Source organism: Eurosta solidaginis, chromosome 4, assembly GCF_040869045.1.
Source record: "Eurosta solidaginis isolate ZX-2024a chromosome 4, ASM4086904v1, whole genome shotgun sequence".
Lineage (NCBI taxonomy): Eukaryota > Metazoa > Arthropoda > Insecta > Diptera > Tephritidae > Eurosta > Eurosta solidaginis.
Window position 1 is genome coordinate 252,610,365 of NC_090322.1, and position 17,459 is coordinate 252,627,823.

The 17,459-nt window shown below is 33.7% G+C and overlaps 1 protein-coding gene across 3 annotated transcripts in view; it reads right to left on the reverse strand.

Moving 5' to 3' along the window:
• Positions 1–3,719: 3,719 nt before the first annotated feature.
• The window catches only part of LOC137251330 (modifier of mdg4), a 60,022-nt gene continuing 46,282 nt past the window's right edge, over positions 3,720–17,459 (reverse strand). For 2 of the 3 annotated variants that reach the window (XM_067785717.1, XM_067785715.1), the window contains exon 5: positions 3,720–4,015. In XM_067785717.1, the coding sequence (XP_067641818.1) occupies positions 3,789–4,015 (227 nt within the window). In that variant the 3' untranslated portion in view covers positions 3,720–3,788. Of the gene's footprint in view, positions 4,016–10,237; positions 17,081–17,459 lie in introns of those variants that run through there. The other variant, XM_067785716.1, reaches the window with a different exon arrangement.

The following is a 17,459-nucleotide window of genomic DNA, read 5'->3' on the forward strand; positions in this document are numbered from 1 at the left end:
GAACACATTCACTTAGATATTGTTGGATCCTTACCTGTTTCAAAAGGATATCGTTACATATTAACTATAATTGATAGATTTACACGTTGGCCAGAGGCATTCGCACTAAGAGATATTTCTGCAGTTACGGTTGTAAATAAATTTTTTAAAGAATATATTTCACGTTTTGGAGTTCCATTAGAAATAACAACAGATCAGGGATCTCAATTTACTTCAAACTTGTTTTCAGAATTAACGAAACTTCTTGGAAGTCCTCAAATAACAACTTCTCCTTATCATCCCCAAGCTAATGGAATGATAGAACGTTTTCATAGACAGCTTAAATCTTCAATAATGGCTAGGAATGGATCCAGAGATTGGTATGAAGAGTTACCAATAGTACTTATGGGTTTGCGATCGATTTTTAAAGAAGATATTTCAGCAACACCGGCTGAAATGGTTTATGGACAAAATTTAAGATTACCTGGTGAATTATTTGTTTGAACTACAGAGAATATAACTTCAACGGATGTTTTAAGTAGTTTGCGTGAATATTTTAAAAATTTTAAATCAAATTTGGAACATCATCAAAATTCTAGTGGTATTTTTGTTCCAAAAGATTTAAAAGATTGTCATTTTGTTTTTGTACGTGTAATAAACAAACATTCCTTGCAACATCCGTATGAAGGTCCTTATAGAGTTATTGAAAAAGATATTAAAAACTTTAAAATTGAAATAAACAATGAAATTAAATCTATTCCTATTGATCGTTTAAAACCAGCAATGATTGATAAAATACAGATACCTAACACAAAAACAAAAAAGAAAGTTACTTTTAATTTATTTAACATTAAATCTCCGGAAGGGGGAGTATTGTAGGGTTATATTTATATTCAACTTTAAATGTACCTACTTTAAATTGATTTTTTTTGTTCTTGTTACTTTTTATTTTTCAATTGTAAAATATTGTCTCAAGAATTTTCATTCGGTTGAAATATTTAAAAACGTTTTGTAACATACTTTTAGGAGCGGTTAAATAAAAATATTTTATTAAAATAAATAGTGCTTATTATTAAATAGTGATTTATATATTAAATACCACACGTACTAAAATTGGGTATACAAATTTTCCCTATAGCAGGAAATATTTCTAGGAAAAATGGCCGAGATCGGTTAAAGACCACGCCCCCTTTTATATAAAAGATTTTTAAAAGGGTCATAGAGGAAAATAATAAGCTATACTTTCTAAATTGAATTATAACATAAAATTCGAAAACACTAACATTTTTGAAAATGGGTGTGGCACCGCCCCTTTTATGACTAAGCAATTTTCTATGTTTCGGGAGCCATAACTCGAAGAAAAATTAACGGATCGTACTAAAATTGGGAACACCATTTTCTCTATAGTAGAAAATATTTCTAGTAAAAATGGACGGGATCGGTTAAATACCACGGCAACTTAGATATAACAGAGGTTTAAAAGGGTCGTAGACTAGAATAATAAGCTATAACTTAGCAAAAAATAGTTTTGAATCAATGATATTTCACTTATCAAGTTTTATTGTAAGAGGAATTGGGGAGACATTTTTTTTTAAACGGGGGTGACATGTGTTATGTAGAAAAGTAATTTATCTGAAATGAAATGTGCAATTGAAGCTCACGCTGAGTATATAATGTTCGGTTACACCCGAACTTAGCCTTCCTTTCTTGTTTTTAGTAAAATTTGTTACTTTTTAAACTTTCCTTTTTGAAGTTCAAATCAGTTAAGCCTTTCAAAATTTGATATAAAAAATCTGTAAATACCAATATTGTTAAAGCATTAACAAATTAAAGTAACAATTTGAGATGTATCTTCATATGATAGTCTGAACTTTGAGCTTTGTGCGATTAGTCGAAGAAAATGTCAAAACTACTTGGATACTCCTCTTTCACACAAGAAATAGATACGAAAATTTTCTTGAACGTTTTCCTATGATGTGGTTGTTGTTGTTGTTGTTGTAGCGATTAGGTTACTCCCCGAAGGCTTTGGGGAGTGTTATCGATGTGATGGTCCTTTGTCGGATACAGATCCGATACGCTCCGGTAACACAGCACCATTAAGGTGCTGGCCCGACCATCTCGGGAACGATTTATATGGCCACATTGAACCTTCAGGCCATCCCTCCCTCCCCACCACCAAGTTCCATGAGGAGCTTGGGGCGCCAGAGCCTCGTCTGTTAGTGAAACGGGACTCGCCGCTCGAAGGTTGAGGTTGACAATTGGGTTGGAGAAGCTATATATTGCGCTACACAACCCCTTGAATCCCCCTATGATGTGGTCATAGTTGGGGGTATTGCACTAAATTTTGATTGCATTACACTATCATTAGCATTACACTATATTGAAAAATTTTAGTGCGCACTATTGCTTTGTAACGCTATAGTGGTAGTTCTGCCTATAAAAAAATGTATTGCAGTAATTTTATTTTTTCACTACCACTAAGCTGGATAAAAAACAAAAAATATCATTAATGGAGGTTTTCTATGCCTCCTCTGAAATTAGTGAAGGACAAGTAAAGGTGTCTAATTTCGGGTGTAACCGAACATTATATACTCAGCGTGAGCTTCAATTGTACATTACATTTCAGATAAATTACTCTTCTATATAACATGTGGCACCGCCCGTTTTAAAAAAAAATATCTCCCCCATTTCCTCTTACAATAAAACTTGATAAGTGAAATATCATTGATTCAAAACTATTTTTGCTAAGTTATAGCTTAATATTCTAGTCTACGGACCCTTTTAAACTTGTTTTATATAAAAGTGGCCGTGGTCTTTAACCGATCCCGTCCATTTTTATTAGAAATATTTTCTGCTGTAAGGAAAATATGTATGTGTACACAATTTCATTACGATATGTTAATTTTTCTTCGAGTTATGGCTCCCGAAACATAGAAAATTGCTTAGGCATAACAGGGGCGGTGCCACACCTATTTTCCAAAATTTTAGTGTTTTCCAATTAAATGTTATAATTCAATTTTGAAAGTAAAGTTTTATTTATACAAAGCTCTTTTTTGCAAAGATATAGCTTATTTTGTTCGTCCACGACCCTTTTAAAAATCTTTTATATAAAAGTGGGCGTGGTCCTTAATCGATCTCGCCCACTTTTTCTAGAAATATTTCCTGCTATAGGGAAAATTTGTGTACCCAATTTTCTTACGATCCGTTAATTTATGATTAATAATATTTGTAAAATTGATTTTATCGCAAGTGGGCGGTGCCACGCCCATTAAAAAAAAAATTTCTAATTTTTAACAAGTCTCAATATCAGTCCACATGTCAAATTTCAACATTCTAGATGTATTATTTACTAAATAATCAGGTTTTTTGTTTTCCAAAATTTTATATATATAAAAAGTGGGCGTGGTTATCATCCGATTTTGCTCATTTTCAATACCAATCTATTATGGGTCCAGATAAGCTCGTGTACCAAATTTGGTGAAGATATCTCAATATTTACTCAAGTTATCGTGTTAACGGACGGACGGTCGGACGGACATGGCTCAATCACATTTTTTTCGATACTGATGATTTTGATATATGGAAGTCTATATCTATCTCGATTCCTTTATACCTATACAACCAACCGTTATCCAATCAAAGTTAATATACTCTGTGTGCAAAGCACGCTGAGTATAGAATAAAACTTGTTTACGTGTAGAAAGGATATGCAAATATTACTTACTACATACCTACATTTATGCGTCCATAGTAAATACAATTTTATTCAGTTCACGTTTGCTTAATATTTACATATTTACATTGATTTATTAGGCGAATTCCATTTTGATGCATTCTTTTGTTACACGCAAATTCCGATGAAAGCGCGAATTATGCGTCGATAATGACCATTTTGTTTTGAAACTTTTACTGCAAACGGTGCATTCATACTCCTTGCCTGATATTTCTGAATGACGCGATGTTATATGACGACGTAATGCATTCATCGATTGTAATTTCCGTTCACAAAAGTTACAAATTAAATTTTGATCTTCAACTGGAAAAAAGGAGGAAAATGTATAAACTGGTGATATGCTATAAGTCGACACCCATTAAATCAGAAATAAATTTGATGTGATTTGATTTGCCGCACCAACATTTACCTATGTATATATGTAAACCAAGCGTTGGGATGTAGGCTCATTGATCAGAAAGAGGTGAATAGGTTAAAAATATATAGCGGTACATGTTTTACATAACCGATGCTTAAAAAATCAGAGCTTTTAGATTTATTTGATGGCAAAAAAAAAGTCTGTGGCTTATCAGATCTTTACTTATAGCCTTATGATCAAACCAGACAGATGTTATTCTGACTTTATATATCCACTTGCTTCTCCTCTGTCTCACCCTCTCCTTCCTCTCTTATTTCCTCACCCGTCAGCGTTCTACCAGTTTATCAATTTCCTTTCCCTTTGATTCTTACGTAAATCTTCTCCCTTTTCCTCTTACTCTTCCTGCTTCTTCTTTATCTTGGACCCGGTTTTTCAGTAAAAGTTCAAATCAGTTTGTCAGTTAAACTACGCTTAAACTTATTCTGCAGTTTCCAGTCTAGTTTAACTGAAGTTTAAACTGAGCTTAAGCGGCCGATCTGGCAGGGTTAAACTCTAGTTAACCTATCAGTTATTTGCGTTCGTACGAAATGGCGTCGAATATACCCAAAAACATTTGGGCTTGAAACCATTAAGGATGATGTTGATAACTAGGCATACTTCTAAAATCCCAAGAGTTGTTTCGAAACAGTGGCTCAAATCGAGAATCATAGCGTACTCAGCAAAAGAGGGAATTTTTTATAAAGTAAAAAATGATATCAACCAGGTGTTTATTTCTCACAATTTTTTTTCACTTCCACCTAACTCGATATCCAATGTAGGATACCAACTGGAGAAATGTGTTGAATATTCATTTGAGAACTGTACATTTCTCAAAATCTCTCAAAGTTGTATAATAGTTTGATAATGATAATAACGTTGGAGATCAACTCGAGAACTCTAAATTTTACAAAATTTCTCAAAGGTGGGATAGCGGTTGGAGAATGAACTTGGATATCAACTCGAGAACTATCTGGTTTAAGAATAATTAATAAATGATGTTGGGTATCTACCTCCGGAACTAGATATATATTTCGCTGGAGAAATTTTTTTCCATGTTTGTTGGGTAAACAAAATCCAGCTGTTTCTGTATCTACAAATTATCTAGATAATAAAAAAAACAATGTTGCCGCACAAAAAAACCTACCCTAAAGGTGGCCTTAAACTGTGACTGAAAAAATGCTCAGTAGTTTAACTGGAGTTTAAATTTGACTAGAGTTTAAGCAAACTTGGTTTAAGCTTAGCTTAACCAACTACTGAAAAACCGGGCCTTCTTTATTTTCCTCTTAACCTCTTATTCCTACTTTGTCTCAAACCATGTTCCTTATTCTTGCTTGATCTCTCGCTGTTAATCTTCCCCTTGTTCCCTTTACATTTCCGACTCCTTCCAACTTCCTCTACTTTCCCTTCTCCATTTCCTGTGTGGATATATACATACTAAAGATTGCATTACTAATGCCCGGTTTTTCAGTTCGACTTTAAACTCCATTTAAATTTTAACCTTGCCACTTTGTTCGATAACATAAAATTTTGCTGCTCATCTCTGCTTGAGCGGCCGAAGTAGCAGGGTTAAACTCTAGTCAACTTTAAGGGTTTTCTGAAAAAATGTGTTTCTGAATTTTTTCTTTCTGAGTTTATGGGGGCACCCTATTTCAGACAGCTTTTGAGCAACGGCCTATTTCACAATTTATTTCAAAAACGCCTTATTGTAGAATTCCGAACACCCCATCTCAGAAATTTTTTCAAAAACGCCCTCGCTAATTTGACATTCCACCGAATTTGAGATCGGGCGTTTTTGAAACAAATTCTGAAATATTGTTTTATTTTTTAATATTTTAAGATATGGCGCTTTTGAACTCGCAGCCGAGATATGGTAATATTCTATTCAGTCATCGATACTTAAAATTGAAGTGTAATTTTTTGTGATTAGATTTTTCATACTACGGCAAAATCACTTTTTTTCTGGGTATTGCACCAAATGATTTTTTTGTAGAGACTAATTCATAAGCAGAAAAGAAATTTCCCCGTTTCTCGAGATAAGCCTCCAAAATATAAAAATTGGCTTTTGTTCGACATTGAAATTAGCCTATAATTTATTTAATGTATTTGAAAAAAAGAAGAAAAACTCAAACAAGTAAAAGTTGGGCATGATCTGGGCCCGTATTACGTTTTTACAATCCGTGATTCAATTTTGAATCACAATAGCTATGAGATGGTCGGTCGGATTAATGACATATGTATGTGAACTAGTGACAAATAGCTCTTCTTAGACTAATTATAATTTTTATAAATATTTTGACAGTTGTATAGTTATCGTTTGAGTAAAAAAGGGTTCCAGTCACTGATCCGTAAAGCGGGAGTTATTGGTGCCGTATGTCGTATCGCTGTAGTCGTATCCCTAACGTAATCAGCTGTTTATCCTACGACCTTAGCGGCACCAATAATCGATTGCATTGATTCCCATAAGGTTGGTCGAATCAGCTGTTATAAGGTTACCGATAAAGCACCAATGTCTGCAGCTTAAATCGTAATACGGGCCCTACTTTTTATTCCAATTTGAGTTTTAGAAATTTTTTTCTTCTCAAGCTTGTGTAACAGGGGTATGATGACATTGAATAAATATTCTAGGCCATCCCGCCTGCCCAGCCCCTAGTTCCATGAGGATTCGCCTCGCGTAGGTGAGGTTGACAATTGGGTTGCGGAAGCTCTGCATTGCGCTTATCAACCCGTTGAATCCTTAAAAAAAATTGTGGTATTGATTGAAATGCATTTTGGTGCACAGAATCCGAGTCCGATATCGAAACGAGTCTAGGGGATACCAGTATGGTCCTCTTAAAACGCTTAATTGCCTGTGTGATCTATTCCGTTTTTGAGGTTGTTTTTGTTTTTTTGTGGGGCTACATAATTTTTCGAAGATCCGTTTAAAGCTGGAGACATTGGTGCTTTATCGGTAACCGTATCGGTAACCTTTTAACTTGACTTAGAAGTCTGTTGAATTTTGATTTTCTATGTAAGTTCTAAGTTACGTTTATATTTTGAGATGCCATTTGTTTGTTTCCATTTCATTTTGACATTTTGTCATTCAAATTGACATTTATTGATTATGATGCCAGATTTTATGCGCTAAGTGGAGTATAATCGTGGCTAAGTTGCCAAGTTTACGCCAAGTCAAGTCAAGTCTATGCTTAATATCAGTAATGGGCCCTTAACTGTGCTCAACACATTGAACATTTCTTTTAGATTATGTCAAACAATTTTCAGGCTATGACATGTATGACAGTATTTATTATACAGTATAAAGTGTCTCACTTAAGGGCTAATTAAACTTCCTTAACCCTAACGCCATAGTCGTAACCATACCCATATCCATAACCATCTCCAATGTGATCGATTAATGGTGCCTTAACCTAAAAATCGTGAACATTTCATAAAAATGAAGAAAAGCGAAAGAAATTACAAACATATTCCACAAATATAAGTCTCTTATTCATAACGTATTAAAAACAGTGAATAAAATCTACAAAAAGTTAATAAATTCACCAACTCAAATATTTTTAGGTTATGGATATAGCGAGAAATCAAAAACCAATTGGTTGGCTAATGGTATGGTTATGGCATTAGCGTTATGGTATGGCACCATTAATCGATTACATTGATTTCCATTAGGTAGGTTCGATCAGCTGTTTTATCTGGTTATGGTTATATGGTTAAAAGCCACCATTAATTGGCCCTTTAAGCTTCTTTAAGTTGTTACACAGGAGATATGTATATAATAATGAAAATTTTAAATATTTTAAAAATATCAACAACTTTTCGCTTTGATCCAAACCAAAAATTCCCATACAAAGCAAAAATATAAAAACTGAGCAACGCAGTTTGGAACATGATATTGGTTCCTGCGGAAAAAAGAACTATGTACTTAGGTTATTATTATTTTAAATTACAAGCTACGTAAGAACTAATGCGCTTTCTTCGGGTGATTTCCGGTCTACCCAGTGCTGGTAAGCACTAAGAGGATATTCAGAAAGTTTCCCTTAGGCCCGGTTTTTCAGTAGTTGGTTAGGCTAAGCTTAAATTAAGTTTGCTTAAACTCTAGTCAATTTCAAACTCCAGTTAAACTACTGAGGAGTTTTTCAGTCACAGTTTAGGCCGCCTTTGGGGTATGCTTTTTTGTGCGGCAACATTGGTTTTTTTATTATCTAGATATGGCGACATCTGGATTTTGTTTACCCAACAAACATGGAAAAAAATATTCTGCAGCGAAATATATATCTCGTTCCGGAAATATTCAACATCATTATTTAATTATTCTTAAATCAGATAGTTCTCGAGTTGATATCCAACTTCATTCTCCAATCACTATCCAACCGTTGAGAAACTTTGTAAAATTATAAGTTTTCGAGTTAATATTCATTCATATTTTCAAATTATTATCCTAATTTCGAGAGATTTTGAGAAATGTCCAGTTCTCAAATGAATATTCAACACATTTCTCCAGTTTATATCCTACATTGGATATCGAGCTGAGGTGGAGTTGAAAAAAAATCTCCAAGGTGGTACCAGCAAAACCCACAGCTGTTTATTGTGAGAAATAAACAACTGGTTGATAGCATTTCTTGCTTTATAAAAAATGTCCACTTTAGCTGAGTACGCTGATTCTCAAGTTGAGCCACTGTTTCGAAACAACTCTTAAGATTTTAGAAGTATGCCCAGTTATCAACACGAGCTCTAATGGTACTGAAGCCGAAATGCTTGTTGGGTATATTCGATGCCATTTCGAACGAACGGAAATAACTGATAGGTTAACTAGAGTTTAACCCTGCCAGATCGGCCGCTTAAGCTCAGTTTAAACTTCTGTTAAAGTAGACTGGAAACTGCAGAATAAGTTTAAGCGTAGTTTAACTGACAAACTGACTTGAACTTGTACTGAAAAACCGGGCCTTAATCTGCATTTTTCGCAGTTAAGGAATGTTTCGAAAAGGAAGTGCACTTTTAATTAATTATTTCTCGAAGTGTATGTTTCGGATTATTATGGGTAAAACACAGTGGGAGAGTGTGGTCTAATATGTTTTTTTATTAGCTTCTTCACCAATAGAGCTTTCATGGTTTTTGGCTGTATCGCGAATTGAAGAACAAGATCATGAAAACAAAGTGCACAGTTCCATAGTTAAATACATTTTTGTATTGAAAAGCCGCTAAAATTGGTAAATCTGATTGTAGATGTGGTAAAAAATAATGTATTGTTAAGGTTTTCCCAAAAAAGAAAAAGTGTGTTCTGAGGATAAAGAACACGAAGAAAGATAGAGATAAATGCATAGAAATGACTCCATATCGTACAATATTTAGCGAAAGAGTCGAGAGCCATTGGCATCATGATAAAATTAGCTACTCAATAACATCGTTTAAAAATCGTTAAAAAGCAGAAAGCATCAAAACAAAGTAAAATGTAGTGATATTAGGAAAACAGGTCGCCAAAAATCTAGGAACGTTTGAAATTAAAAAAAAAATTTTAGTGAATTAGAACGGAGAATTAAAGCTACATTAAAATGGAAGAAATATTAACTGACATAAGTTTTGCATTACCCTCCAATGCCACAAAAAGTCTGGCAAAAAGCTACGCTTATGATAAACATATGTACTAGAGACTTAAGGACAATCTTTTATCGTCGTATAAGGGCACTATATCCAAGAAATAAAAAACATGGAGGGTTCCAGCCACCGTTGTTGTTGTGGCGATAAGGTTGCTCCCCGAAGGCTTTGGGAAGTGTTATCGATTTGATGGTCCTTCGCCGGATACAGATCCGGTACGCTCCGGTACCACAGCACAAATATGGTGCTAGCCCGACCATCTCGGGAGCGATTTATGTGGCCACATTAAACCTTCAGGCCACCTTCTTCCTCCCCACCCTCCCCGAATTCCATGAGCAGCTTGGGATCGCCAGAGCCTCGTCTGGTAGTGAAACAGGATTCGCCGCGGATAGGTGATGTTGAAAATTGGGTTTGGAGAAGCTATATATTGCGCTGGCAACCAGAAGGGTTGCGCTACACAGCCCCTTGAATCTGGTATTTTAGTCGCCTCTTAGGACAGGCATACCTACCGCGGGTATATTCTGACCCCCTAACCCCCTTTCTAATGCAGCACATTATGACGGCTTTATTTTGGTCCAATTTAGTCCCTGCAAGTTTCATCAGATCTACAGTAGGGATGTATATTAAAGTTCCTGTTAATTAAAATAGGATAATCTACCAAACTTCCCAGAATCGCGCCCAATGGAATACTCCTCGTTTAATAACGTGCACATGTCCAGGTAAGCTTGAGTTTTCCATACCAATAGAAAACTTGAAACAAATATACGAAAAGCAAAGGTAACTTTTCTTGAAAAAGGTTTACAAATATGAATCAAAGTTAAAGCTCTGTGATAGCAAAGAGTTTAATGTTTTTGCTTCCCTCCTTTAATAATCTACTACTTTAAATATGCGCATGCATATATATATATTAGACTGGGTCGATTTATTAACCGATATCGCGCCATCGATTTTTCGATAGGATTTGGGCTCAGGAAAAAAAGTTCCACTACGCATACCCAAAAAAATAATTTTGGACCCTGCGAAATTTCATTTTTTTTTTTACTTTTTTTCGACTTTGATTCTTAAGCCTTTTTTCATGACGTACTAAAAAGTGTTCATTTGATTGTAAAAAAAAATAATTTACAAGAGTTTTTGTTTTTTTTGTTTGAGAAACTGTTATCGACAAAGTTTTTAGCGGACATTTTTGGGTCGGACAGGGTATACATATGAAAATTTTTTTAGTAGGTCATGAAAAAGACCTTAAAAATCAAAGTCGAACGAAAGTCAAAAAAAAAAAATTTTATTTCGCAGGTTCGAAATTATTTTTTTGGGTATGCGTAGTGGAACTTTTTTTCCTGAGCACAAATCCTATCGAAAAAAAGATGGCGCGATATTGGTTAACTTTCGTCCATACGAATCGACCCACCCTAATGTACATACATATATGCGTTAGAAGAATATTGAAGAAAATTAATATAGTTTAAAAAACTAAAAAAATACGCTGCAGCGCAGATGTTCGCTTTTCCGCTATTAATCACAACTCGTTTTGTAGCGAGTTATTTAACCACTACCGCGAGTCTTCAATAACTGCCGCTAGATGGGTCTAACTCTCCTTTGCGCGCCTACCCTAGATAATTACAATTGAAGCTAATATAAGCGTGTTAAAAAGGGCAAGCTAGTCGAGTTACAAGCAAAATAAAGTGTGCACTTTCCTTTCGGAACAGTCCTTACTTATGCCAGAATATTTTTTTGATTTTATTTAAAATATTTTTTCTTTTTTGTAAATTAATTTGTACAGTTTGTCAATTCATATTTTTATTACGATAATTTCATAATCGTAAAATCTATGGTACTTAATATTTAAGCGGACAATAATTTTTTGCAAAGGCTTTATAATTCATTATTTCAAATACGCAAATTTTTCCTTTATTTCGAATTTTCTTAAGTTAATTCACTTATATTAAATATGCTTATAAAGCCTGCTTCATATAATTAATAATAATTTATACTAAATATCCTGCTTAAATTTTGTTAAGATTATTTTTATAAATGTAAATTTATATATATATACATATACATATATGTATATATTTTTGTTTAGTCATGTTTATGAATTTATTGAAATATTAAACAATGTGAAGCCGAATCCATGTTAGGCTTTTGACTATGCTGGCCTTCAAGGAATGGATCTGCAATACTAATTTGAGTCTAAATAATACTTTACTATGTATGGTGTTTAAAAACGTATCATTGTATGTGGCCCGGTCTATGAAAAGGTGGCTTATGACTAAAAAAAACAACTGTTAACAGCTGTTTCTCGCAATTTATTTTTTGAGTCATATGCCACCTTTTCATAGACGGGTCACATATATTTAATCGAAAGAAGCTCAGAAGTTTCTCAAGGAGTTTTGAATAAAAATTTATATTTAAGTCCTTAATATTAGTATTAAGGTTGAATTCAACGTAGATCTTAACTTTTATAGTGACATTGTTTTCGTTCGTATTACGTTTTATAAATTTCAAACAATAAAAAACACAAATATTTGTAAATTCATATACATCTGTGAGCAAACAACAACAACCATCAATGATTTTCAATTTTCTTTTCAGTTCTTTTCTTCATCTCTTTATTTTAGTTTCACTTAAGAAAATTTCGAAAACGTTTTCGAGAATTAAAAATGATTTAAAAAAATCTTTCTTCGCCATTCTTAAATTTTCTTCCATTTTAAAATTCAAAATTTTCACACTTTTTATGGGAGAAAATATAAAAATCTCCCTGCAAAATTTAAAAAAACATAGCGACTTAAAATGATTTGGACTACAAAACTACAGACTCAATAAGTTTTCTAACTTGAAATCAAGATTTTTAAAAACTTTTCGCGGTTTCGAATTTTTTTTCTAAATTGTTTTCGTAGTTTGTTTACACAATTTTTGTTACACAAGCTATGATTTTTATAAATAAATTTATTAAACGAAAAGTAAATTTGAAAGTTTTATGAAGATTTTTAAGAACTTCTCAAGTTTTTAAATTTTTCGAAAACGTTTTCGAATGTGATTTATATAAAAAAAACTGTATACCGGCTGCTAAGTGGAATAAAACCCATTTCGGTTGCCGTTTCGAAAACGCCCTATCACAGAATTTGTTTCATAAGCGCCCTATCTGAGCATAAAGTAAATACATTTGGACATTTATGTAAAGAATTCTGAGATAAGGCAATGCCGAATGAAAATGAAAACAATGGAGAGCCACATGAAGAAAATGAGCCAAACAATTTAAATGAGGCTAACGTTCACATCGAGGAGAATATGCTTGCAATGATAACAAATTTAAATAAAGAAACCGAAATCCGAACCGACCATGGAAGTGATGGAGAACTACGCAAAGTTAATGAGACCACAAATTTAAATGAATCTATTGTTGTCATTGAGAAGAAAGTACTTGCGTTGTTAGAAGATAAAGCGGACAAACAAAATGAAAAATTTACCACATTTCCTTATAATCTTTTAATTCGTTTTCAACGAATACTTCAGTTGGTCTATTAATATATAATAATAATAAAGATAATAGGGAAAATCAATTGGAAGATGCTCTAACAAAAATCGAAGTAGATACTTATCAAGAAACTAGTATTAAAGAAAATATAGAAATGAAGATCAAGAAAGGCGGATTCGGAATTTACCATAGAAGTGATGGAGAGCTATACAAAGATAATGAGACCACAAATTTAAATGAATCTATTGTTGTCATTGAGAAGACAGTACTACCCCAGCGGGTTAGGGGGTCAGAATATTCCCGCGGTAGGTATGCCTGTCGTAAGAGGCGACTAAAATACCAGATTCAACGGGGCTGTGTAGCGCAACCCTTCAGGTTGCCAGCGCAATGTATAGCTTCTCCAAACCCAATTGTCAACCTCACCTATCCGCGGCGAATCCTGTTTCACTAGCAGACGAGGCTCTGGCGACCCCAAGCTCCCCATGGATCTTGGGGGGTGGGGAGGGAGGGGATGTCCTGAAGGTTTAATGTGGCCACATAAATCGTTCCCGAGATGGTCGGGCTAGCACCTTAATGGTGCTGTGGTACCGGAGCGTACCGGATCTGTATCCGGCAAAGGACCATTACATCCCCAAAGCCTTCGGGGAGCAACCTTATCGCTACAACAACAACAACAACATAAGGCATGGTGGAGTCACCAGGTGATGTAATTAGAAAAAGACAGAACATGTGCGCTATCTGAAACGGTACGGGTGTATTTTCAACATGCAGACGCGCGTAAAATTTTTACCCGCATTTAAAAAAATAGGAGTAGGAAAAATAAATGGCCATTGAAAAACTGCATTTTGCTGTTTAGCATTACCACCTAACATCAGTGCAAAAGGAGATACTTAGGCCGAGTTTAAATTACTGTTAGCTTTGAAAAAAATGTCAACTAAGCGCAACTTCAACTGCAGTTCAAGCTTTCACTCAAAAACCGAACATAATAGCGAGAGTTGTTATTCACATATACATATAGAACGAATGTACGTCTCTTATTGAGTTGAACGTTACTGCCTTTCGCGGCACAAAATGGGTTTCGGGCTCGACTTCTGATGCCTAAGGGGCTGATTTTTAGTTAAGAACAGCAACAGAGCCAACAGTAATAATGTTTACCAAATTTTGAATACCATTATTTTATCGAAATTGTTACATATATAAGTTATAATACGAAAGTTGTTATGTACTTGTTGTAGGAATGACTAAAAACATTCCTCGAAAGTCGTGGGTAGCGCTGCCCAAGAGAATACACTTGGTTGGATATAACAGTTTGTTCTTACAAAGACCTGTGTAAATTTTCTTGATGTAGACGTCAGCAATACGATCGTCATTTTTAACACGGCTTTACTTATGAAAGCCAACACATACAATACCCAAATAAATTCAGTAAGGATCCATCGACATTCAATAATACGTTAATGTGCAAAAGTATTAAAAGTGGCATATTTTTTTTCCTGAAAAAAAAAAAAATAATAAAATAAATGCAAAAAAAACCACACTTTTTCGGGGACAACATTGTTGGACAATTTTCAGATAGCTGAATGACAGAACAAAGAACAAGTTACAGCAAGACAATTGACGGCTTACTTCAGCTGGTTATTCCACCATGAGACAAGGAATTTCTGAAACAAATTCTGAAATAGATTGTTTTTGAAAAATAAACCCCCATTGCGAATGTCTATTGTGCGATTGTCTATTGCCGATGCTTTTGCGATTGTCAATATCTTGCTCATTTGTCGACTGCGAACTTTTTCCAACCGATCATCTACCGATCTTCTACAGCCATTTTGCAGTCGTTGAAGTGTTGAAATCGAAAACAAAGTGCAAAAAATGGACAAAAATCGGAAATTTTAATGAAAAAAAAAAAAAAATGTTTAAGAAAATGGTAATAAAAATTGCCACTAAATGTCACACAATCACAGAGGCGTTCTTCCAAAGCTTGGAATAATTTAGCTAAACTAGGGATGCCATAGATTGGCCAAGTCCAACTTTCATTTCCCACACTTGGTATGACCTCTGAGCACGGAACCTTAAAGTAGCTGTAAGTTTTTAAATTGCTGGGATACTTTGCTAATTGGCAACGTAAGAAATTTGTGGATGCAGCGTTCGGTAAACATATGTACACATTTTTAACATTGGAACCGAATACATACATTTTCTCTTCTATTGCCGAAGGTTAAACGAGTCCCTCAACTTGTTTCAATAGGGGAGATATTCTCAGATATGTTGAGGGTTTTTGAACCGGCAGCTACAACAACAACAACATATGGTGATATTTCACTGTACCGTCGGTACTCAATAAGTTTACTTAAATTCTAAATAATAATTTTAACAACTGTATGGAGATTTTTATGAGTTTTGCAGAATTTCTAAAAAATGATAAAGTAAAGAAGCTGCTTACTCAAAAAATTTAAAAAAAAAATCTAAAAAAAATTTCAAAGTTGAAATCAAGATTTTGAAAAACTCAAGCTCTCGAATTTTTTCTAAAACGTTTTTAAAACTGGTTAGCACAATTTTCGTTGCACAACCAATGGTTCAACTATATGGTTGGCTCATCTGTACAATAACAAAATATGTCTGTCTAAAATTTTCAAAATCTGTGTATTGGTGTTGGTGCGAATGGTATGGAATGGAAACATAAAACTTAGCAGTGTTTGTGTGTGTAAGAAAATGTTGCCAATGTGTTGGTTTCATTTTGAGTTTAATTTAATAAACGAGCGAAAAAAATAACAGATAAAATTTGAAAATCATTTTACTCCTATTTTTTTGCTCGCATTTGTAGATTTACATCCGAAAACTTATGCGCAATTACTGACAATTATTTAAGATTCTCAAATAACCACTGCTCTTATTAATGGTTCAATGAAAACTAGGCTATATCCAATTTTAAATAGTCGGCAGAATTTGGTTGTTATAGCTCTTTTTATGTATTTCGAAATTATACCCAAAGCTTGTTTCGAATAATTAATTTTTTTTTAATCCAACCTATATTTGACTCAATTCGAACGTGATGGTTTTTTACTATATATGTATATACAAATTCATTTTATTATTCTAATTAAATATATTTAATAGCTGAATTAATCTAATTTCCATAATTTTATGGTGCTCTTCAAATTATAGCTTATATCTTTCATATTTCAAATAAAACAAATCAAAAACAAAAAACGAAGAAGCAAAATTCCTACATATTAACATTAAATAATAATGTTATACATAAAAATAGATTTTGTTTTTCAGTTAGAGTAACACTATTTTGCACTAAATAGGCTATAAATATTCAGTAAACTTATGCATTTATATAGTTCTGCTTATGGTTGATCATCGCATGCGATTCGAATGCAATGCAATGCCCAAATTTTCATACATGACTTTTATCATTTGGACGTATTATTATTATGCGCTTCGCTCACTGGTTAGATATTGCAACAATCTTCAGCTGTCATGTCCTTGTTTTGTTGTATGCAGTCAATTAACTTTTTTATACCTTTATGTCTCTCTCTACTTGCTGCATCCTTGGTCAGTTAGTGAACACTGATCGTATTTGCTTAAAATTTTCTTTCCCAGTGAATTTGTTCCTTCAGTTCTCTTTTTTTCATTGTATTTTTTTTTTCGATGGCATTTCTTGTGCTCCACATTTAACGGCGTAAGTGAAAAATTGTCAATCAGTTTTCTGATTTCAATGTAATTTTTTGTTCATGCGAAATTCGTATATGTTCGCGTAGGCTGTATTTATTTTTGAAATTTTTGTTGCACAGTTCACATTTGCGTGGCGGTTGTGGCGTATGCTGCGTACGAATATGTCTCCAAAGATTAACTGTGGTAATGACCATTTTGCAAAACTGACATTCTGTCCATTTATTATTTGGCAAATCTAAAAATACATAAAAATAGCACACAAATTATTTTGGGCAAAGACTTTGAATTTTTTTCGGTTGTTTATTTTTGATTAACTAGTTTTTTGTTTCTATTACATAAGAAAGTCTTAAAATTTAGACTAACCACCGGTTATTGCACTACCATAAGCAATCGCCTATTAAGTTTTATAAATTTGTGGAAAAAAGATAAAAAATAAAAAAAAGCAACCAAAAAATGTTAATATTTGGAGACATATTCATCGTAGATAGTAGATACACAATTTTGTAGACAAATTTTAAGTTTACAATTAATTCAAAAGATCACTTTTGAATTGACCATTATTTTATTTATAACAAAAAAAAAGACGCATGTAAACTCGTTCCAAAAAACAAGTA